Source organism: Battus philenor, unplaced genomic scaffold, assembly GCF_028537555.1.
Source record: "Battus philenor isolate CCGP_79_NKW_IND1 unplaced genomic scaffold, ilBatPhil1.0.hap1 SCAF_13, whole genome shotgun sequence".
In the NCBI taxonomy this organism is placed as follows: domain Eukaryota; kingdom Metazoa; phylum Arthropoda; class Insecta; order Lepidoptera; family Papilionidae; genus Battus; species Battus philenor.
The window spans coordinates 11,563,201-11,588,094 of NW_027181675.1; the positions used below are offsets into that span (position 1 = coordinate 11,563,201).

Genomic DNA, 24,894 nt, shown 5'->3' on the forward strand with positions numbered 1-24,894 from the left:
TCCTTTTTGAGCCACAGCTCAAGTCGCATCGCATTCAACATTGCCGGGTTAGGAGGCCGCTGAGATCTTAGATCGTTTGGACGGATGCTCTTACTTTCAGATTTTTAGTGACCATGCGCGAAGAGCCCAGATAGGGAACATAGACCTGGGCTGTCATTAAATTCGCGTAATGGTCTGCAAGAGAGCCGAATTTCGAGAGGATTGGTTGTTATAGCTAAGTTAACATCACTACCACTGAAGCGATAGCTTAAACATTAGCATTGGGAGAAGAAATAGCTGAGGAAACTCCTGCAACGTTTCTATCTATAATAATCGAGAATTATCTTCCTAGATCTTCCTAAGTACAGATTAGTTTAGATTTGCGCTAATTTTACTCATGAAATAAAATCAATTTTCAAAGGGATCTTTTTGGTTTATATTTGTTACCTTATCGACTTTCATGCACTTGTGTTCTTAGTTACGACGTACATAGGTCATAGTAGTTCCGAAATACGTTTAGATTTGTTAATTATTATAATTGGTAGTCTGGTTTAGGCAGAATAAACTCACTGAAACTCAAAGATACCTTGATTTCTCCTGTGTTATGTTCGGATACAGGTTCAATGATATTAAAAAGTTAACGTCATCGAAAGACATTCGATGCTGACCACCAACAACCAGTCCTATTGGAAAACTGTGTGAAAAAGACTTTTGTCGAGCTGTGGAAGTTTAACGGCTAAAGTGATGATGATAGTGATGAATTATGAGTTTTTTAAACAAATGGCAGTTATCCATTATCTTATATGAATGAAATTAGGGCTTTATTTATTTTCATTAGACTCGACACAGCATCGATTTTTTTTATCGAATATTAATTCTATTAACAAAGACATTTAAGAATATTTTGTTGTCATTGTCGTTTAACAAAAGCGACGTTTATTTTTTTCATAAAAGAATTTTTCAGTAATGTATACGTGCTCGAAACATACTTGGAGAATATGAACACTTCTGTGTTGTAAAAATACCGTAATGTGTTATTGCGTTCGGTGTATGTTATTGCCACTTGCGTATACGATGAAAGGAAATGCAACTGTTTTGTAACAATGGGAAGAAAATTTGTTTCAGGATCTTTATATTTAGTATTAGGAAGTAAATACGATAGTATTAAATTGAAATTGTACTACGAAACATCTTCTCGTCTAATATCCTATTACTAATATTATTTCGTTATTTATGTTGTATTATTAAAAAAAATGGTTATACATACTTCTCCAAGAAAGCAAAGGGTACAATTGCCTTGACAATATACAATGAGTGCTTAGTAATCAATATGAGAAATTAATAACGTAATTGTTTCATTCGCCAAACAAAGCATCACACGATATATTTTATTACCAATTTATTACCTTAAATGCTTAGATAACTAAATGCATTGAGTTTACACTTCCTAATGTAAAAAGTCAAATTTGTTCTTGCTTATTTATAGCATCAATAAAATTTTAAGGTTTCTGCTTTAAAAAAAAAAACAAAAGACGCTCTTATATGTCATTATTACTAGAACGAAGATACATATAAGTATTACACTAACATGCGGTTGTTTGACAAGTGAATTTTTTAATTTAATTACACAATACTTTGTGAGAAAAAATAATGTCTTAAATAGGCCTTTTAAGAGTTCTAAGACTTAGAAGATTGGTAACATCCCGTAAGAAATTTATTTTGTTGAATATCAACGGAGTCAAATGTCTTTGATTTTTCGCATGATAGTTGCTTACTGATGGTGTCACATACTTTCCTTATTTGAACTGTCTGGTTAGTTATTCATATCTTATGCGTTGGTTGATTTTATTTATATAATATTGTTGTATAAAATATTCATATTATCTTCAAATTTAGCGGTCACTGGAAGTATTTAAGGTAAGTACACAATATTTATGACGTACAACAGCAAATAAGAAATGTTGGTTCAGATCTAATTAAATCTATAAATATCATGTTTTTATAAAGGTTATTTTTTTATTCGGAACGAAGGCAAAGGAAGGCAAAAAATCACTGAAATTTATCCCTTCATTATTAAGTTATAAATGGTGTAACTAACACAACATTGTTTAATATATTACAAAAGAAAAATAAAACCTTTGTCTAACTCTTTCTTGTGTATGTGTTTATGCTTCTTTTCGGGACATGCATTTTCAAGTACCAAAGTTATCGAGACCAGAAGACCGCGTATCGTATTGTACATTAAACACATTCTAATTCTGGAATAATTTAGAACTGTGTTGGTACAGATAAACGGTATATGAAAGGTTTCTTAAATAGGATATCTGCAAAGATCACTATTACAGAATGGCAAGTTATTACCGTAGTTTTTTTTTTTAATTTCATCTAATTAAGTTTTAGTTATTTAGATTTTATAAGTAAAAAGTATATAACAGAGGAAGGGATGGAGGCAATCAACCAGACTGTGTGTGCAGTTTGGCGAATTTTGAATGTGTTTTTTGTCAGATATATATGAAGAAAATATATAAGTTAAAATGAACTTTTCTTATTTGTGTAATTGTATTTTTCCGTGTTTCAAAACTTCTCTTATATCACCATGCTGTATATTATTTCAATAAATATAAGTACTTTTGTAAAAAAATGTTTTTGTCTGCATTCATTTACAGTATTTATTTATAGCGGCTCACGAAAAATTTATTATTTTGAAAAATGTCTCGGAATATCAAAGTACTTTTCTAGCTCTGGTGCCTATATAATTTGTGACTGTCATTATATTTTTTATTTACAGGGTATACACCGCAGAATACAGCCAAGTATAAATAAAATCAGAGAGTTTGTTTTTAATAAATAATCGATAAGGCATGATGGTTCCGGAGTGGGACCGGCAACCGTACCGGACGTCCACACACAACGACTTTTACGGAAGACGTAGAACGCAGGCCTCTTCAACCCAATCCTTTTGGTTACCTCAGGGAGATCCCTACGTCCAGCAGTCTTACAGCTGAAATGATCACGATGATAAAATAAATGATTGATCTAGCATGCATTCCTTCCAAGATATTATAAGGTTCAATTTGGCATGCAGATCCTGCAAGATACTTTTCCAGGTAATTCTAAATTCAAACTACATTTTTTTTAAAAAAGACTAGCTATGTTAACTTTGAAAAGTAGTTCGCATAACTAGTGCCGCAACGTTTAGAATCGAGAGAGTGTACACCAAAAAAAAAAAATCGTTAAGATAAAAAGTACAAGCTGTAACACCGTCGCATATGGGCGCGTACGTGAGAGCCCCGAAATGTCAGCATATTGTAATGGAAACTACTTTTGTGATCCAAGACATAAGAACCGGCAGTAGAGGTTATCAGATTTTACGGTATTGCATTCAAGTGTTCCGCAGTACTGTACGCTGGAAATGGAATAATGCATTTCCACAACTATGCGCCGGCAGAAATAGAGAGAATAGGAAATTACTGATTGAAAATATTAGCTAAGAAGCTTCAATAGTAACATACTCGTACCAATAAATTAATTAATTTCAGTACTATTATTTTTACCAAAGCATTTATATACACGGAATTTTTGACGCGTTTCTTAACCTTTAAAAACAAATCTTTGTTTATTTGTGCACTTCGTATAGTTATATAAAGCAGTGAATTTCATGTCTAAGACTCTTACTCTTTTAACGGTACAGATATAATTTAATGTAGGTTAGTGAAATAAGTACTTATTTATAAATTTATTTACTTTGTTACCATCTTGTGTAATGACGGACTTAATGCCTAGAGTGGTGCAGAGATTATGAGGTACGTAAACCTATAGAAAATTAACGCAAAATATATAAAATGCTATATTATAGTTTTTGCACCAAGATGATCACAGCAAGGCATATACCATAATCATCACTCTTGGCTAGCGGTTTAGCGATCGGACGCTGCTGCATAATCTTTGGAAACTTGTTTGTGAGCAGTGACAATATATAATTAATGCACAAAGTGTGAATTATATAAAATTAATTCCCGGGAATCGAACCCGCGAACTATGTATGCAAGTCTCAGTCCTCTATCACTGAGCTACCACAACTCAAAATATTTACATGATAAATACTAAACTTATTATCTAATTATTGTATTATATACACAAATCACATATACAGTACACAATATAATTAAAATAAAAAAAACATTAAAGAGAAAATACGAGAAAGAAGAAAAAAAATTGAAACCTGATTTATATATATTTACGAAGAGTATCATATAATAATAAATAAATTTAATATAATAAATAATATTTAATTACTCAGTTTCGCCCTTTTTTCCGTCTGTTTCCGAATGTACTCTGATGATATTATATAATTGTTTTTATAATATAACCTCTGTTAATGGATAAGTTATGTGACAGAATTCACTTTGTATTTTTTTTTAATTTACGTGGTCATAAACTAATTTATGTCTTTTTCAAAATTAATACTCGCACATTAAAGATTAAAAGAAGTCGTGACTTTCAAACGACTAAAAATATTAAAAGTAAATATTTTAAAATTCATCAGATATTCTGGGAAATTTCGTTAAGAATTCCATTATGAATGAATTTGTTAGATCACGTTTTTTCTTCGATCACGTTTAAACTTCATCGGTTGTGAGCTGAGACAATTTCTCGTTGTTGTGCTATTTTAGATAACTTCTTAGGGTACCTCTGAAACTCATGTGTCCATCTCAGAGTCGCTGAAACCAGCGAGAGTTTGATTACGAAACCTTACATTAGCTCCTTCTTCTCCTTGTATTATACACCCTACCAATATTAAGAAATGTAACCTTTTTCTGAAATTTTATCTATGATTAGCTACTGTGATATCTAGCGTGGTTTTGACCTGATATTTCATACCATCCAGTGAGGTAATAGAGGTGGTAGCAAACCATGGTTTTTAACGAGCTTGATATATTCAAAATATACATATTGGTCCGCTATTCTCTTACGACCGACACCAAGCCTTAGTCGTCCGTAGAACAATGGCCCGGTTCAGCGTGACTACAAGGCGTGACCGTCCGTACCTCCCATAGCTGTTGTTTACGCGGTGTGCGATATGACAGATACCCATACAAGCAAACATATGCTTCTGTTACCTTTTGTTCAACGCGTTTGTATCATATTCTTTCCTTACGCGAAATTCATTTAGACATCACTATCACGAATTAAATTTGCTAGTGAAAAATTTAAAATAATAAATAATTGATAAATAAATATAATTTGCAATAGGCAACCCTGATTCCGCAAATGAATGTCGAAACTATATTTGGCATAGTACAACTGTGAAGCCAAAACGAAACCGTCATGTGTTCGTTCTGCACATGAACGGAAGTGCGATACATTCTCGGCTAAATTAAGACGTACTTAAAAGTATTACGGGTAATGAGGAAATCGATGCCTGCGTAACAGCAACTATAAAGTACTATTCCATAATTATTTAGCGGTTCGCTATTTATTAATAAACTTCTGACCATAGCGAATACAATAAAAAAATGCTCTTCGATAAGTAAAGAAATTAGGCGTTGGAACATGTGATGAGAATAGAGCATCTGCAACTTATTAACCTAATTTAAAGTTCATCGTCAGCCTGGAATGACTTCAAGAGTGAAACAAAGTTGGGGCCTCAATAGCAAGCTCAGAATTTTTGTTAATTTTCTTCAATCAGTAACGAGTAGACCCGCGAAAGAGCAAAAGTAACCATATTTGGTTAAATACCCGGTAAGTTGAAGTGGCAATGATCGGCTCCATAGCGCGTAAAACATATGGCGACTGTGACCATAAGTTTTGCGCGGTTTTGGATTAGAAAACCCACCACGTGGACAGGCGAAGCCGTAGGAAGACGTTGGAAGCTGTCCTGTCCGAAATATATGGGAGCCTGTTTTCAGAAGTAGGATGCATTATGTCAGAGATGCTTTCTGGTTGAAATAATGATGATGTTAATTAGATCCGTTTTGTATAAATAGAGTTCTATTTTTGTAAAATGCAGTTAGTCCTGTAAGTATTTACAGCTTCGTCGAGTTTTATTTATCAGAGTGATGAAGACGTTTAGCATACATCTTTTTAATAATAACCAAGCCCTTAGACTTTCTGAAGCTTCGGCTTGATCCTTTACATTATTTTACCAGATTGGTGCACTCAATTCAACGTCACAGTTTTTAGTATTATTTGCAAAATTTTGTATATATTAAATGTAATATGGCTTTAGTATCGCAGTCTACGATATTTCTTCATACTTTGAATAATTTTACCACGCAATACATATTTTAACAATGTAACTAAGAACAGTATTAATGTCTTATTATAGTTATCACATATACAATAAAACATTGAATATCTACAAATAAAACGGATCTTAATATTAATTCAAATAGAAATAGATGGCCATTTATAGGTTGTCATCCATATGTTGATTAAGAATTAAGAATAAAATTAATTTAAATTTGGAATATAATGTACATTATCTTGTAAAGAAAGAGGCTTTACAAACGCTGTACTGTACTAATACATATATTATATTGTATTTATTTTGTGGTTTTGAAGGATTACTTTATACTGCAGGTCAATTTGGTTCTAGTTTCTTTTAAATGTAGTTTTTCTAGCTTTTTACAGATGACGTAATATGAACAGTTGAACATTAAATCGGTCTCCATTGATATTTTGGCGATATGTGTTTAACTAACTGCTTAGTGGATGAATTTGTTTGTAATTTTTAACTAAAGACAAGATATACTGCAGTTACGTAGAGATAGTTGCGGAAATTCTACATTTACTCAGTTGAGGACATATTAATCGTGGAACGTGTCTAAACTCACCCGCGGACCGTGCCTGTTGGCGTACTCGAAGACTTCGAGTCTCAGCGAAACAAGTACTGAGTTTAAATGGCTTAAGTTGTTTTCTGTTTATCAATTTATTTTATTTCCTAGTTTCATTGACCTTATACAAGCTGTTTATATATTAAAGAAAATTATGCCTATTATTATCATTTAACAATAATACGTCAATATTATGAAAGCTAATGTAATTTTTTAACACCAAAAATACAAACATAGTAATACAATTATGCTGTTATATGTAATACGGCGGACCCTATTACTTATCATGTAAGAATAGGTTTTATCTATACTTATATACACTTATATACATCACCTTGTCATAACATTTAGAGTATAAATATAGTTAAACAAATAACTAATTTATGTATTATAAATACAAATGATATATAAATGTATGCGTATGTATGGATCGTAAAAGTATAGATTTATCGGGCTCGAATTTTATTTTAGTGGAATAATTAATAATACAAAAATCACATTTCTTTTTTTCAGTTCGAGTAGTCCTACTATAACAAATGTTAATACTCACTAATATTAACTATGTATAAATATTGAAAAATACAAAAATTTATTTTGCCAATTTCTCCATCTTTCTTTTTTCCATCGAACACGGTTGAAATCCATTCAGTTCACGCTAAGTATTTTGCTACTGATTTTATAGTGTGAATAGCCAAGAAATGGAAGAATCTTTTGGTATCATTGTTTCCAGCTAGTTATAACTCGGGAGACTTCGAGTCGAGAGTGAATAGGTATCTTCTAGGCAAGCATGTACTATCGTAGACCTCGTCATTAACATCAGGCAAGTAAGAGGTCAAAGGAGTGAAGCTGTTGCTAAATGAAAACAATTGAAAAACGCTTGCCCTTGTTGCAATTTGTTTATACAACTAATAAGCATACAATAATGTGAGTTTTCAATTAAATAAGCAACATTGTACTCTGTTACATTGTAATAAGGATGTACTTGCAACAGCAAGTGACCCAATAAAAAATAACTGCTCGAGTTTAATAAGGTTTTGTTGTAAGCCTTATGGCTTTTACAGCTTTTGTTGTCACATTATTGGTTTGTCCTCTGTAGTTGACTGTAGTTTAAATAATATATGTAGTGTCCCATTTTTTGCAGTAAAGTTTATTCACTTTTCGCTATAGTACTTGACTGTAAGTTAAATATGGAATTTTTTATGATTTGTAGTTTTCGATTTAGCAAGATATGAAATGGTTTGTAGATAGAATCAACTAACATTGAAAGAACCTATTAATTCTTCTTTAGAAGCACTTATTTGACAACTCAAGATTAGCTTTGCCACGACGTATTACCAACAAATCTTTATTCATTTTGGGCACATCGCCCACTAATATCCGGATAACTTCAACAAACGACAAGTTGCAGTGAAAGTGTACGGTAAAAGCGAAGTGTTAAGTTAGTGTAGGTACATGCGTACTTTAATAAAGATATTTTGAGTTTGACTTTTGATTTCATACTTTGGAAGAAAATGTTTTATCAGGCAAACAAATAGTACATCTCTTACTGTACTCTTTAGAACGGGTATGAGAAACATTACAAAATAGCAAAAAAAATTAGTGGTAATAAAGAGAGGTAGAAGTAGTGAAGAGGTGAATATTTCACCTCTTCAATGACAATAAATAGAGAAGCTTCATAAATCAAAATGAGAAAGTCTGTGAGGCACTAGCCATTTTCCAAGATAAACAAATAAATGTAATGCGTTGTTATTAGTAAACTCTGTATTTTATTAAATGGCGACAGGTTCTAGTCTTTTTCTTTCAAAAGAAAACCGTAAATACTTCCTCTACTATTTTTATAGATTTGCATCGTTGATGTTTTATCAGCGCATTTGTTAAATTAAATTTATTAAAGTTCTTATAGCAATAACTTGTTGTTAAACGTGCTAAGAGAACCTATTCAAAATATCGCTTATGACGTTTGTCCTTCCTTCCTTTTTTAAATAATAATAATAATATATGAGTACGACGTTTTCAGCTATTCTTTAAGGTACATCATGAATGCCGCATTTCTATGATTCGTATATTTAGAGACTTCAAATAAATCAATGTATATTATAAATATTGTAAATGTTAATTATAGCCTTTATAATTTATTTATTTCACAAGTGATTTTACGCTTTTAATTCCAGTTTTTGAATTAATAAACCAAAACAGGTATTTAAAAATGTCTTAAAAGTTATAAATGATCTTTTAGAAGACCAAGATGAATACATAACTTTATAAATCTGTTATTAACAAAGGAAAGTTAAAATTAGTCTTAAAACACAGACTAAAAAAGGCGAGACGATTACCCGTAACTACCTGTCAGCCTTTCAATTTTCAAATCAGAAACTTAAATGGATGTCAGAGGACGCTTAGTAAAGTTTCCCAGGAGGTAGGAGTGAATCACAGAGGCTCGCGTGATTGGCTTAATAATGATGGCAGTAATAGCTCGAGTCCTTTGTCTTTCCTGTTGGCATGATTGCGGTTTGCTTTTGTACGATTAGAATGCATCACGACATTATTGGCATTATTTTTAATAAATGACACTGACAGTATGACACATTATTTCTTTAGTACAGAAGAAATACTAACAATTACAAAATATTTTTTTTTATAAAATTGAATGTTTTAATACTCTAATTTGCCTTCAGGGTAGTTTTTCTTATTATTCTTCTGTCCAGAATTTTCCATATCAGATGAAGTGTTGTGTTTTCTTATTCATTTTACTAAACTTCGCTGTACGTCTTTTTTTGGGATATCGTAGCATTCAATGTAATTGATTAGTACACTCACTCACAGTAGTTCTGGTATATCTCTGTGCACTTCTGTATGTCCAAGTTAAATAATTGCCGATGTACTTAGGTGGCTTCTCTTTGAAGTCTATGTGATTGCAGGTTTTCTTTGAAATGGTAAGCTACATCGCACACGTCCTGATAATCACGCTTATAGGGAAAGTAATATAGATATACCTGTGATCAAAAAGTAAGATGAAATTGTTATTTCAAATTACCGTGCGTTAGAAAGGTAGAAAAGGCCAAAAATTTCAAATTTGAAAAAAGCATCAAGTCTGGATTCATGCCGATATGCTCAATTTTTAAAAAAAAAAATGTTAAACACATGACTCATGTCGTCTAATTTGGCACCGTGCAACTTCTGGCTATTCAGCAAGCTCAAAAGGCCAATGCGGGGACGCTTTGACACGATTGAGGAGATAAAAACCGTTTCGAAGATGATTTGCTTCTAGTTTCTATAAATACTCCAACTACAAATGATTCTTTGTTGGATAATATTGTGAATTATTCATTAAAAGGAGATTATTTGTTTGTGAATTTAGAGTCGTCATTTCAGACCATAAACCACCCCTATAAAGCATAGGCTTTACTCAAAGATATGAGGGAATATAACGTCGAAACTTTTTTGTGCGCGGTGGCAATTCTGTATAATTAATGCACAAAGTGTGATGGATATAAATTTATATTCCGACAATCGAACCCGTGACCTACGATCGTAAATGTACTTTACCAGTGGGACACCACTACTAAATTCAGGCTATGGCTGATTAAATAAAAACGTATTTTTAAAGTATAAGCAAATAAAGAGACGTTCTTCGCAATATTTTAGTGTTTACTGCAAATCCTTAGACCGACCCAAAAAACATCGTAAGATACCAGTATCCATAGAAAAAGTCATCAAAGTTCAATAAATATGATTAAATTGAACAAGGAACGAACAGGAAGTCATTTAGCAAAATAACATATCAGAGGACGTAGCACTTATGTGTTCTGATAAGAAGTTTTTTCTTAATATTATAGAAGATAGATCTTGCACACCAATTTTGTTAAAGCCTTTCATAAATATAATAAACAAAAGACTTACACTAAGCTGCGCCGTCGTTGAGATCGACTTAAAGTTCATAGTTTAACGGAAAGTTTAAAACATAGATACAAGAAGGAGAAAAATGTTGTTAAAAATAATATTACATTGCAGAGTGTTTGGTTATGTGTCAAAGCTTTTTTTGGTCAATGTATAAATAATTTGTTGACAATTAATGTATAGTACATCGTACCCAAAATGTATATTTCAATTATAATAAATAACGTAATAATAATAAGCATAGTATTTTAGACATCGGATTGAAAATTTTGGAGTTAATAAATGAACATAATAATGTTATTAATAAATTTACTATCTGTCCTTGCAGACTTTTATTTGTTATTGTAAGTTGTAAGGTCGGTAGCAAATTAATAGAAAAATAAATTATTGGAACACGTTTCAAAGTGTTTATATAAAGGTGATTGAAAATAGGTGTAAAAGTTTTAAAGCTCTTTGTTGACAAATGTAATACATTCACCGTGTTGTAGTTAAATTGGTAACTTATTATCAAAATATAGAATTTATATCCAACGAAATGTATTTTATTCATAATAATTAACTAAAAGAACAATTAAAACAAAAATCGTTATAATTCATTATTAATTTGAATTTGAAAAGAATATTTAAAATTAGCTTCACAAACAAGGCTTTCGTAATAACGAATTACTTCTCTTAAAAAGACATTCAGGATGTAATGAAACTTAAAATTACCCTTTTTTGTAAACTCTGGGCCTAACATCCACTTTACGACTTAACTTTTGTGTTTTAGGATATATTTCACTTGTTTCTTTTTTTTATAAAGGCCGGCGTGCGAACTTTTATCTAGTTACAAATTTAATTAAAGTTATGAGGTCTCCCACTTTTCTTTTGATGAAACACGACAAACGCTTCGATGAAGAATTTGGAAAAACTTATTCATTTATTCATAATATTATAAATAAAGGACCAATTACCGTGACCAGTTGCGTAATTCATGTGTTTGATGATCCATCGTCTTAAAGCTATGAGGGTTCCAAACGCACCGTGATGTGAGGAGAGCCCACAAAAAACTCAGACTGGTTTTTTGTGATAAATTTTACAATATACTTTATAAAGTAGTAGTAGTGCATCTATAGGCTGAAAGGAAAAAGAAAAAAAAAGAGTAATTCATTCCCAAGCTTTAATATCGCTGAAAATCCTACACATTAAAATAGGATTTTTACAAGTTTAAGTTTCGATAACCTCTTAAATTTATTATTAGATATATTAGAGAGATTACACATTTTTAGGGTGTAATTGGGAGTGTATTTTAATACTATACACAATTAATAATTATATAAATGTACTTATCTTATTGTTATTATCGAATATAGTTTTACTAATATTCCTTTAAACTCGGTATTACTTTTTGTTTGTTTCGAATATGGGATAACAAAAAAAAAAACAATGAAAAAGCTGCCAGTACACAGTTTGTAACTCCGAGGGACCAAAGTTCCCCGGGCGTTCGGGGTAAATGATACATTCGCAAAATTACTACCGCAGTGTTAAACATTCCCCAGTTTTCGGGAAAACAAATTTTATAAGCGAAAATATTCCACCACTCGGACGTGCCGTTTCGAGCGGGTCTAATCTCCTTCACCATCAATAGCACAGACCTTTATTAGTCCCAAGTCTCCTCATATTGACTTCCCGCCAATTTATATAGACTGTTATGGACTGTTATGGTCAGGGCTTGTTCTGTGAAACCTTTCGTTACTGCTATCCTAATTTAATAGACAGTTTTTTTATTACATTTAGTAATATAATAGGTTTATGATGAAGCTCTTTCGCATTTTGTATGAAAATTCGTGACAAAAATTTTGGTCCTATTTGGTTCGATGCCATTGTTATAGAAAATTTTTGAGATATGGCAGTCGTCTTTTGATGCTAAGCTGACCCTTCGTAAAGAATTCTGAAGATATTGAAGCAAATGTAAATCTGTCAGTACAAGGTCAGGCATACGTGAAGATACATTATCATATCTCAAACAAACTCTTAATTTTTGTGGAGTGGCTAAAGATGAATGTAGTCAGTAGTCAGTTGTAGTATTTAGCCACTTCCGCACATGCAATGGTAGTCGTGCAACAAAGTGCACCGCCCGCCAGCCCGCTGATAAATGCGCATGCGGCAAACAATGCGAATTATTTAAGTGGCTAAATATTGGTCCATTTTTTACTTAGGATGGACTTCCGCAAAATGACGTCTGATTCTATTAAATAGTCTTCCTTTATCATAATGATATAATAATTCTCGCTATTTTCCCTTGTTGCTTCAACTTATGAGGTGTTGGCAGTTGAAACCATAATTTCCATCATAGATGCAGAATCACTTTATTACGAGGGTTAAACCACAGTATATAATATCTGATGTACTTCGAATATGACTTTTTCGCACCTTTTTGTCATACACAATCCACTTCTATCACAAAAAGAGTTCTGTTTTATTAGATCTTCATAAAGATTTAAAAACGCTTGCATTACCTTTTTCCGTTGACTTTCTACGATACCCAAATAAAAAGAGTGTTTATAGACTTAGCTATTTTTAAATAGATCAAATATATTTTGTGGCCAATATACATTAATCAGTTTATACATAGTATCCATGAAAATAATTTTGCTGACCTAATGCTAAAATTGTGTATTATTTTAAAATAATAATGTGGTGCTTATAAGTATTTAGAAAAATATTTAAACTACACCTCATCACACAAAGAAATGGCTACGCACTAATACTTCTGCTTCGAGGGATTTTCGTGAACGAAACGACCTGTCATCGGTAAATAAAGATAAACGAACAAGGATGGAAAGGATTTTTTTTTGTTTTTAGTTTCATTTAAACCTTAGAGCTGTACCCCTTTTTGTGCGAATTCACTATTGGGAAAGAACGCCTCTGTGTATACCAACACGCTAATATATCAAACATAATTTGTGTTGACAAAGTACGTCTTCTACATTTTTGCAAAATAACGCGTCTATTTTAATGATTTACCAAATTTTGAGTTTTAAGACTGCAATTGCTACTATATAGATTCAATCTTTGACATCGTCTCACAAAAATAATTCAATGTCTGACCCGGTGTTCGCATGTAACACCTTTGAAATATAGAATTGTTGGTTATAGATGTAAAAGCTTTAAAGGCGTGAATATATATCTCATTTGTCAGCAAAAAAGTTTTAAACCATATGTACAACTTTTGTAAAGTGCCAACTCAGAAATATGTTATAGTGATTTATTTTACTATTGGAATGTAACATACTAAATTCTTTCAATATAAAATCTGCAGAGACATAATAGTAGTTCGTATTTTAAAAGGCTTGACCTTACATTATTTTTGTAAACATTGATATTTCGGTGGCGTATACCATACATAAATTGACGAGAAATTAACTTTACATTCACGTTTTAACTTTACACATATAACCAATCACACTGCTTGACTACATATAATATATATTGGTTAATATAATGTGGGTTCTTTGTATAAAAAAAAAATCACTAGGTCCGTGACTTGGTGGCTTCTGCAAAGATAGGAATGTTAGGGAAAAGTTGGGCGCGTGCCTGTAGATACGAGTGCAGGCAAATTAAAAACTTCAATAAACAAATCCGGCTCAGGCCGCGCAGTCGTGACTAACCCTAGTTAAGATTCCGATCTCGTTCCCGCTTCGGTCGTTCATACTAAATATGTCCCATTTAGGATGTAGCTGACCAGATAACCGTCGGTTAAACGCTGGCGTTTTGTTTTATCATTGTTAACGAGCGCCGGCTCTTATCGCGGTTTCTGTTAACAACAGAAACTTTCGCCGAGCTAGAATGCGGTAACACGGCTCCAGTTTAAACGATTCATACCTTTTTTTGTAGTCGGTTTAATTATTGAAAACTTTTTGGTGCAGGTAAAAAAATATAAGTTCTATTTTCAAATTACGACAGTAAAAGACCTCTCTGACTTTGAATAAATGCCGGAGTCGCATTAGTAGTTTACGCGTATACGGAATACAGCACGCTGAGGGCATCCAGCCAAAAATCTCTCATAAGGAATCGAAGCTCTGGAGGTCAATAACGACATATCAAACGACTTACTCATCATCCCAATTTCTGTTCTAGATAACATGATGTGCAATCTAATCCGTGAATCTCACTGCTAATGCCCCTGCGGTACAGGCCTTGCCTAGTGTTTGAAGCATCAGTACTCACGTTGGCACATTTACATTATTATAATAGAGATCATCTCGAATTCTTCTCGTGATGTACACAAGTGGACCTTAGTGAAGTTAGTGGACCTTAGTAGTAAGACCTTATGTGAATTTTAAATATTACCACCTTGTTTATCTAGTACGTAATGAACAATGTAAATAGGCGAGTATCATTTGGTTACATAACTTTAAGAGATTTACAATAATTTTTGTTACGAATAATGATATAAAGAATTAAAGGTGATTTTGCATCACGAAGCGATCGCGCTATGCTTTTACCTGATGCATAGTCATAAGTAATAAGGAAAGTAATGTCGTTTCTGTCGACATATTTTACAGAAAAACCAATAAATTTTTGCCGCTCCTGCATTGAAAATTTGTAAACTACATTGCATAAGGTTTTTTGATAACAAAGGTGAATATATTATTTAATAAAGATAAAAAACTTGTTAGAAATGTAGTCGTGAGAATTTAACGTAAGTAAGCGGCATTACTTTCCGGTCCTCCTAATATATAGATCACTGTAGCCCAGCGTCCTCTACGGACACTTGCGAGCGCAGATCACGAATTCGATTCTAATAAAATCTTATATAACTCTAACAATTTGTGTATTAGTTATATAGCATTACACACAAACAAGTTTCCAGAGGATGGACAGCAGCGTCATTTGTGTACACGCCTATCAAGCGTGGCGAATATGATATATCTCCCCATACGTATCTTTTGGTAAAACCTATAACCTGCAAAAGGAATGTTTGTTTATTTGTTATTCCCCGATAGAGTCAGGTCACGTTCTTGTCGTTGGTCTCTACATGCACTTAACGTATAAAATGGAAGAAAATTCGGATTAAATAGGAGTGTATGTGATAATGAGCCATTTTCGAGCACTGTAGAGTTGAAATAAACTTTTGAGTGTTTTAGTTTAAAACTATTTCGAAGCGAGTATGTAACTTTAACTACAATTACACGTTAGTATTGTCTTTTTCATTTATCTTTAATTACTTGCTGTGTATTAAGGAAGCTTTGTAGTTTGCTTCATGTCTATTTAGCATTATTAGAAGTACTAGTCCATTTAACATAATTACTTATCTATTTAAACACTAATAAAATTTATAACTTAATGTCGAAGGCATTATTTACCAATTAACTAATGAGGTGTAATAAATTAATTCATAAAAGACAAAAAAAATGAAATAGTATATAGATACCATTTATAAAATAAGATTTTTTTACTCTGACATTAAATACACTTAAATACAAAACATTTCGATAAAATTAGAAAAAAATAACTTTTAAATTTTTATACGTACCACCGAGTAAATAACACAACTGATGCTGGCTGTAAAATATTTGATGTCAATTAAAAGCAAAGGTGTGTAAGGTAATTAAAAAAAATCGAGTACCAAAGAGAATCAATTTAAAGCCCAAACAATGTTTTATTTTATGACACTCTGAAATATGTTTTTTTTTTCAGTTGGACTGCCACAAACTAGCAACATTTGACAGTACGAAGTTTTCTAACAGACAATAAAACTGTCTAACAGTGAATATAAAATATAAATAAAAAAACAAAAACGTGAACAGTATTTTGAGTAACTGATGTATTTTTATCCAATGTTTTATTAAAATTATGTTTCATACACTTCAGTAAATATAATTATATATTATATTTACTTGTAATAAACATGTTCTTTAATAACTGCGTATCGCAAAATTCCAATCAAGTTTATTTTTTAATTTCGTTCAGATAAAACGCTTTCTAACTTTACTTAGCAAGGCGTCTCAAAGAGAAATTTCCGACTCGGTGCATTCACTCTTCTCGTCTTACCACAAGCAATACTTGCAATTCAGTTAACACACGAAATTTGGTCAGTGGTGTTCAGTATTATTGAATTACGCGTTCAGTTAAAATCGACCATAGGAATGTCTAGATACGAGTTTATAGTACATATGTGAATAAAACACACATTCAACTAAAAGAATTATTACTTTTCCTTTCGTTATTAAAAGAAAAGCCTTATCATCCTCGAAATTAGGGCCTGTTGCAGGCGGCCAGCATTCGTAGTCTGTCCAAGACCTAAACTTGACGATTCGTGGTCTCCTCTCCAGATTTTTAATACCCCACATTATAATTCGATAAGTGCAAGAGTTCACGGAGATTTTTAGAATTATGAATGGATGGTATGACATTTCACGTTAAATTAAATAGTATTTTTTTGTACAGAAGAGACAAAAAATTGGCTTAACGTACATCTCGTGACAGGCAAGTGGTAATAATGTATAGCTGTGGTTTTAGCATACGGGTTGACTAGTTATTGGTGTAAATTCTTAAAAGGAGTTAACATATGGCTTATTTGCTGTCAATTAATGTATTGTACACTGTATCAAAAATCCAACCGTTTTAGAAATGAAAAAAAAAAACGTTATTATAATATAGTAAGTAAAAGTGTTTCTTAAAATCGAATTACTTAATATTTAAATGATTGTGGAATGACAGCGGGCGGGGCACATCGCAGCTGTAATAGACGAAAAGTTTTCGAGTGTCGACTTTGAGACAATAGACGCGTCGTGGTTAGATCCCTCACTTGGTGGACCAATATAATTAAGGCAGAGGGAAGTCCCTAGATGCAGGCAACGCAAGATAGGTAATTGTGGCGATCTTTGTTGGAGGTCTATGCCTGAAAGAGAGCGTCTAACGCCTAAACGAATAAGTTAATAATGGGTTAGTATTTGTCTCGACAGAATTTGTACTGTCAGAAGTAATAGCCATTTCGGAGTGATCATTTAATACGGAGTGTTTGAAAATAGATGTAAATCATTTCAAGCATTTTACTAATGAATGACCTATAGATACACCTATTTAAAGACTTGACACGTATAATTATTCACCCTGTATTGTATGTTAGTATATAAAAAGCAAACATTAAGCTAGAGAGTGTATTCAAAGATGCAAGTAACGTAAAAATCAAGGTATTGTGATCATTTAGTTCATAGTGAATGAATGGACGTATTGAAATTGAAACACGCAATACTTGGTTGTGAATGGCGCATCAAACGAACGTTAAAGTGCACTGACGAGAGTATCGCAAATGAGTTAGAACTGCAGCCGGTTGAGCTCGATTTTCCCTTTATAGCTATCGGCTATTTGAAAAATTGCCTGCGTCAATCGACCACTTCCCGGTCATAAGCGCCTAGGCGCTCCTCCCTTTGGCTCTTTACCTAAAAAAAAGTTACGGGTCGTTTGCAATATGAGTTCATGCGGAAGGTTTTTAGCCACTGAAAATTCACCTCGGTTTTGTGATGATTTTTGTAGCGATTTTGAATACACTCTATATAAAATTACATATTGATAAAACTAGACTTTAAAAATAAATAATTGTACTGTTTACTTTATTTATATACTATAATTATACTACGCATGATTTTTTATAGGTGTTAAAACTTTAAAGGGATAAATGCAGCTCATTTTCTGCTAATTAATGTATCTTAAAACTTATCCTGAAATAAATGGTTTCAGAAATAATAAATGACGCAATGATAATGTTGTAAGAATAAAACTTTCAAAATCATTTGGTCTATAAACTTTTAGTCGTCGTTCCAGTCCATAGTCCAACTACAAGACATAGGCCACCCCGAAAGATATCTATGGAGTATATACCATATTTATCAAGCTGGAAGGCAAGCCGGCGATCGCAGTGTGGTTTTGTGGTACGTAATGGATGCTGCTGCCCATTCTCTGGAAACTTGTCTGTGAGCAGTAGCAATCTTTAATAATTACTGTATAAAGCGTGAATCTTATATGAGATTGTATCCTGATAATTGAACCCACGACCTAGGATCGCAAGTTTTGCATAGCCAAACTTTTAGCCAGTTTACTGAAATAACATTATGCCAAAGGAAACACTATACCGATTTTTGCATGGATAAGGTAAAATCAGGTTTAATTTTATTTATTTTAAATATACCAATTATTACAACGGACATTTTAGATTAAGAACTAGATTAGGGAATAAAAGTAGGAATGTAAATATGTTTGTATATAAAGTAAATATACAAGAAAATATAAGTAGTAAATGGTAATAGTCAAATAAGGAATACAAATATGCCAAATTCCATCTTTACCTGGATTATAGATGGCATATATACACAATAAGGTTTAAGCGACGTAATATTGTAATCTAATGAAGTTAAGATAGATAATAATAATTGTGTATTTAAACTATATAATTATAGATTACAGTTAGGTTAGGCACAACCCTAAAGGAAAATTACGTATATCCTAAATAAGTAAAAATGTAAATAGAAATAAAAATCGTACCATAAAGTAACCATAAAAATCATTTAGATTATACGCATGTTAAATGGTCTCTGCCGATAAACGTTAGAGGCATAAACGAGCGCGATAAATTAAGAAACAACACACATGCGCCGATTCTTTTTTAGGTTCTTGATTCTAAAAAATAACAATGGAGTAAATAAAAGAGATTCAAATAAAATGCTCCAGTACTAAGTTACTTATTTAATATACAGAGACATATAATTTTATGAAAATAAAAACTGAAGCATTTGTAATTTTACTTAACTTATCCCAACTCTATAAGCGGGCGGAGAAAATAAAGCTTTGTCCTTTTAATGTAAAACCACATCTGTACTGCTGAAAGAGTAATAAAAAAATATTACAGGTTTTATTCGGGGCCGAATTCAGTGCAAGTCATGTCTGGGGAATAGGGAGATTGATGTCGGTACCGTATGTCCGAAATGTTACCATCGGTTACCGGAAATGCTGTGTTTTAACTTTTTTTTTTAATGATCTCGAATAAAATGTATTGAAATTTTTATTTTGCTACTCGATATCCCGGTAGATTTCGTACTGCCAGAATTTATCAACCTGTCGCATTTCAATGGAAAAAAAATAATGGAACATATTTTATTGCGATCTTTTTACTTAATAATTAATTGTGAAATAAATAAAATAATTTTCTGATTGATAAATAATGATCGATGCGTTTGTTGAACAATAATATAAACTTGTGAACTATCAAGAAAGTGAAAAAAGAACTGTTGAGCAGTAGTAAAACAACGGTAGAGGACCGAGACTTGCGATCTTAAGTCGCGGGTAGGATATCGGATTGCCACTGCTCACAAACAGTTCCACAGGATAAGTACCAGTGTCATCTGTACTATAACAGTACACTGCGAGCACTAACCTATCCGCCAAGCATGACGAATATAGTATGTTCTCCCCTATATATCTTTGGGAAGACCTATGTCTCGCACTCGACCTACGCCTGGGCGTTTAGGCGCTAAAACTAATAACTGTCAAACGCGCGTTAATATCGACAAGGCGTCAAATGTGAAAAGTTTTAATGTTCATTATATCTTCTCAAATTTATCAAGTTACCGCCCATTTTTCTATTAGATCCTCTGTTCAGATTTAGAAAGTATATAGTAGATTAATGAAATCGATCAACTCATTTTTAAGTTATGTCATTGCCAAGAGATAGAGAATAAGTATATGTGGATTAAAGATAAAACTATTTTTATGTTTTATTTACTCGTGTTGTACCTTATTCATCGCTTTTGTTTTTTTTGACGTTTAATCGTCAAGTCGATGGAATGGCACGAGAAATGTGAGAGTGAGAAGATTGTTACGCTGCTAAGAATAAAATAAAGGCCTGTTTTCGGGACCCCCGTTTTTTTGTTTGTTAATCTATGTTTAGAAATTACACGCAAAATAATTATATAGAATAGATGTTTATTTTTGGACAAAAAGTTCTACATAACATTTTGTGTAATTATTAGTTTTGGATAATTTTTGTTATACGTTATTTCATATCTGAAATGAATTTTATCTAAGGTTTTGTTTGAAATTAGTAAAAGGGTGAAATGTAAGAGTTTTTTATTTTGTGAATAATAGACTTGGTTAGCCCGCTCAGCGCCTCTCCCAAGCAGTCGCTTGCACATTGACTGTTGCAGAATATCTATTATTTATTAGTTGTTCATGACGAGTCCCTCGTTTTCATAAGTACTTGTCGTTTGGCTATGCTCCGGTTGCAGATTGTTTGTTATTGAACCTGTTGAACGTGGAACCTTTGCACTCATGGTGGCATCAAATCTTCACTTAAAGCATCAAGTAACCGTCGAATAGTGTACTGAGAAAAAACTGTCTACGAAGAACTGCAGATAAACCATTGACTATTAAATACGCTTCTATTTTGTACGCATGTTTTTTTCATGCTTAATGGAATACTATAACTAAAATCCGAGCAAATAATAAAGCTAATGCCGACCTTTCTCTATTAGCCTTTTAACGTTTGCAGAAAAAAATAAATTTTAATTTAAATTCTGCCACCGGAAACCCTTAACAACTAGACAGACACTACCTTATGTTATTCATAAGCCGTGTTTTCAACCTAAATACTGTTTAAAAATCATAACCGTAATTAATTAAACATATCATTCAACTTCTATATTTTTTGTAATCAACGACTGATAAATTGTAAAATTATTTTTTTTTGAAATCAAAACAAAAGATGGATTTAATTTTTTATGAAAGAATACAACAATAATTCCGAGGATAAATAGTAAACAGTTAAAGTATAAAAAGGTATCATATTCTCGAATTTCTAGAGATGTCGTATTTAAAAGTATGAAACAAAAATATTTAATCACTTAGTAATATAACTAAATTAATGTACAAATTGATGATGTGTTCGTTAAAGATATGTTAAATAATTTCCCTGGCACAAGTCTCAAGTTAGATCTTCTTAGAGATAAATTCTACCTTGTTATCCTTCTGCCATGAGCAGACGCCCTTCTTGTCGGATATCCGGCACTTGAGCAGCGCGTCCTCGCCCGGATTCACCTCGGTGTACGTCGGTAATTCAACAAACCGCTGCACTCCATCTGGAATGAATTCCAATTTTTAGAAATTTTTTCATCCGGAAAAATCATACGAAATAGAAATAGCACTGAATGAAATTGGCCGTAAATATCTATGCGCAGATGTTTTAACAGCGTACCTTCATTTTTATTTATTTTATAGATCCGATTTAAAATTTATCGGATTTGTAAACTGTACAATGCAGTCATTTTTTTATAGTTTTAAAAGCACTTTTGGTTTGTCCGACAATTTTAGTTGTTTTAGAATTGAAATCTCCCTTAACGTTACTTTTACTTTAATATTTATCCAGTGTCTATTGCATCTGTGGACAATTCTCCATAGATGTTTTTAAATATTATTTTATTCCACATTTTTAATTTAGCTGTGAGATACTTCATCATTATCATTTCAGCAAAAAGATGTCCAATGCCGGACATATGCCCAATGTATTTTCAACGATTCAATCGAAAGCGGCCTTTGCAAGGTACAATTTGTTAGTGGACGTCTTAAACTGTGTTTGCCACCCCTTGGTCTTCACTCTAAAATCTTAGGCTCCCATTGTCCATCTGTCGTAAGCGCTATGCGACAGGGCCTTTACCACTTCAAATTGCTAATTAGCTATGTCATTTGCTTTCTTTGGTTGACGGATCTCCCCTTTCAGTTTCTATTCGTAGAGACATCCCGATTACAGCCATCTGTCATTGAGTAACAGTGAAATCCAGCGACATCAGGCCTAGCAAAGACAGTTGTGTTTTCTAGGCCTCAGTAACAATTTCTCAATGAATATTAATTATTGAGTCGTATTACCAATCTATCAGATTTAACGTCAAGTATTTTGTAAGCCTTTATTAAATTTGGTTTAATTTCTCATGTCCATTCATGGATGTTAGGCCTGAAACACAGTGGACAATAACATAATTCAAAGGAAATTGAATTTAGCCAGCCAACAACCGAGGCGGGCGGAGAATGCACCATTCTCTTTAATAACAAGGAGTTAGTTCTGTGTAGGTGATTGCTTTAATTTGAATCATAAATACGTTATGTATTACGTTCGGAAATGCAATGTGAAATTCAAAATTTAAATATAAAATCAAAATTTGCAGAATATTTTCTCAACCGTAATATGATTGAAAGGCTTCCCCGGCATCGTTTTCCTCCCTCGCAACCTCGTTGGAACGTCGTAAAGTGCACATTATATTCTCTAATACGCTTTCTTAATTTTTAAAGCAAATATTACAAATAGATAAATTTATTATAATAATTATTAGTATCTGCGATGAGTATAGTAAGAATATGTGGAATTTGGTTTGTTGACTCATCTGCAGAGTTGATATTATAATGTACATTAAACATATGTGTTGAGTTTCTAGCTGGCTATTCATAGTTTATATAATAGTTTTAGAAGACATATCAGCTATCAGACAAAAAACTCATACACATCTAATGTTTTACGAGTACATACTTCCTCTGATTTCTTTGAAAGGATACGTGAGGTATAGTGGTTACAATAAAATGGTGATAATTTAAAAGGTGTGTAGATAGTCCATTCGCTTGTGAAGACGGCTTGGCTTAAAGTGTCTTATAGCCGAACTCGGAAAGCCTTTTAGGTATTAGTAACATCTCTAAGCGATGATCATTTGTATTCATGGCACGAGGAGTTCGTGTATCGGTAAAGTGAAGTGCGAAACGAAAGCAACAAATTTCTTTTTCAAATTATACGGGCACATTCTGTGCACGACACATGCAGATTTGGGTCGTTGCGAACTATATTAGTTCGGTTTTCTTTCACGGTATAATATGTTTTTTTTTTTAATTTTTGCTATTGTATTTTTTTTTCTCTCTTGCTTTGGCCTCCTATACAGAATGATTAGTTATAGGCGTATAAAACTTTAAACTGTTCAAAAATCAATGGATTCAAAAAAAAAAATACCGTAATTAATGTCAAGTTCCTGAGATGATACTATGACTTACTACTGTCGTGTGTCGCATTTCAAATGAAAAACGATATTAATTTAACTTATTTCAGAGTGATCACATTATACATGGTCATTTAAAATAGTTGGAAAACAATTAAAGAACTTGCTGACAATTTACCTTTTTCGTTTTCATATCTATAACCTTGTATAAAATAGGACTTCCAACATGTCCTATTAAAAGTCTCGGAGGAGACCTAAGTACAACTGTGAGTATCTTACGTCCAAATGCAATGTTGAATAAAAGACTGCTTTTAGACAGATGATACAAGCAATAGCATTATCTCTGAATCTCGTGCGAATACCTCATCTAGTCGGGTTATAAATTCTGTTACGTAATGAACACTTGTGAAGTTTAAATAGGGTACCCCACGACATCCAACTGAACGAACTTACCAGTCGTGGCTATTCTCAAGATGGATTACGGTAGTACCTATGCTTACGTTATTAGATCAGTCCCAGAGCTAATATGGTATTGTAATATCATATTTCAGCTGTAGAATTCCCAATAGGACCGGTTGAAGAAGGCTTTGAATCCATATTCCGACGACCTTATTAAGGTTGTTTGTCCACCTAGTGGTTGGACATCCTACGCTGCGTTTGTCGATTCGTGGTCTTGACAGTGAAACCTTAAGGCTCCAGTTCTGTGCGATAAATGAGCAGGTCACTGCCACCTCAACTTGCTAATCCGATAATTTATGTAAGCTGCATTAGTTCGTCTAGTGATATCTTCATCTATGATACGAGCTCTTAGAGAAATATAGGGCCTAGCCCCTTCCATGACCCGCTCGGCGTCTGTGAAATGTGTGGCGTACGTGCCAATGTAATATATACTCTTTATTATTATTTCAATTGTACACATAAAGTACACAATTGAAATATATTTTATGTATATATGTGGAATTGTCAAAAAAGGGCGGCGAGTACACAATTAAAATATATTTTATGTATATATGTTGGTTTGTCAAAAAAAGGTGGCGCTCCCGAACCCGTCTTTATTTTATTTTTAACAGCATAACAACCTTTTTACTCTATACGTCATGAAAACAAAAGTGACAATAAGGTACGTAAGTAAATAAAACTTAAAAATTATCTTTAATCCACATATATATGATAAA

General features: G+C 32.6%; 1 protein-coding gene across 1 annotated transcript in view; it reads right to left on the bottom strand.

Annotated features, from left to right (window-relative positions):
* Positions 1-24,894, bottom strand: part of LOC137933276 (irregular chiasm C-roughest protein-like) — a 140,966-nt gene that overhangs the window by 57,863 nt on the left and 58,209 nt on the right. The window contains exon 2 of the mRNA XM_068777157.1: positions 21,705-21,826. Within this exon, the coding sequence (XP_068633258.1) occupies positions 21,705-21,826 (122 nt within the window). The remainder of the gene's footprint in view (positions 1-21,704; positions 21,827-24,894) is intronic.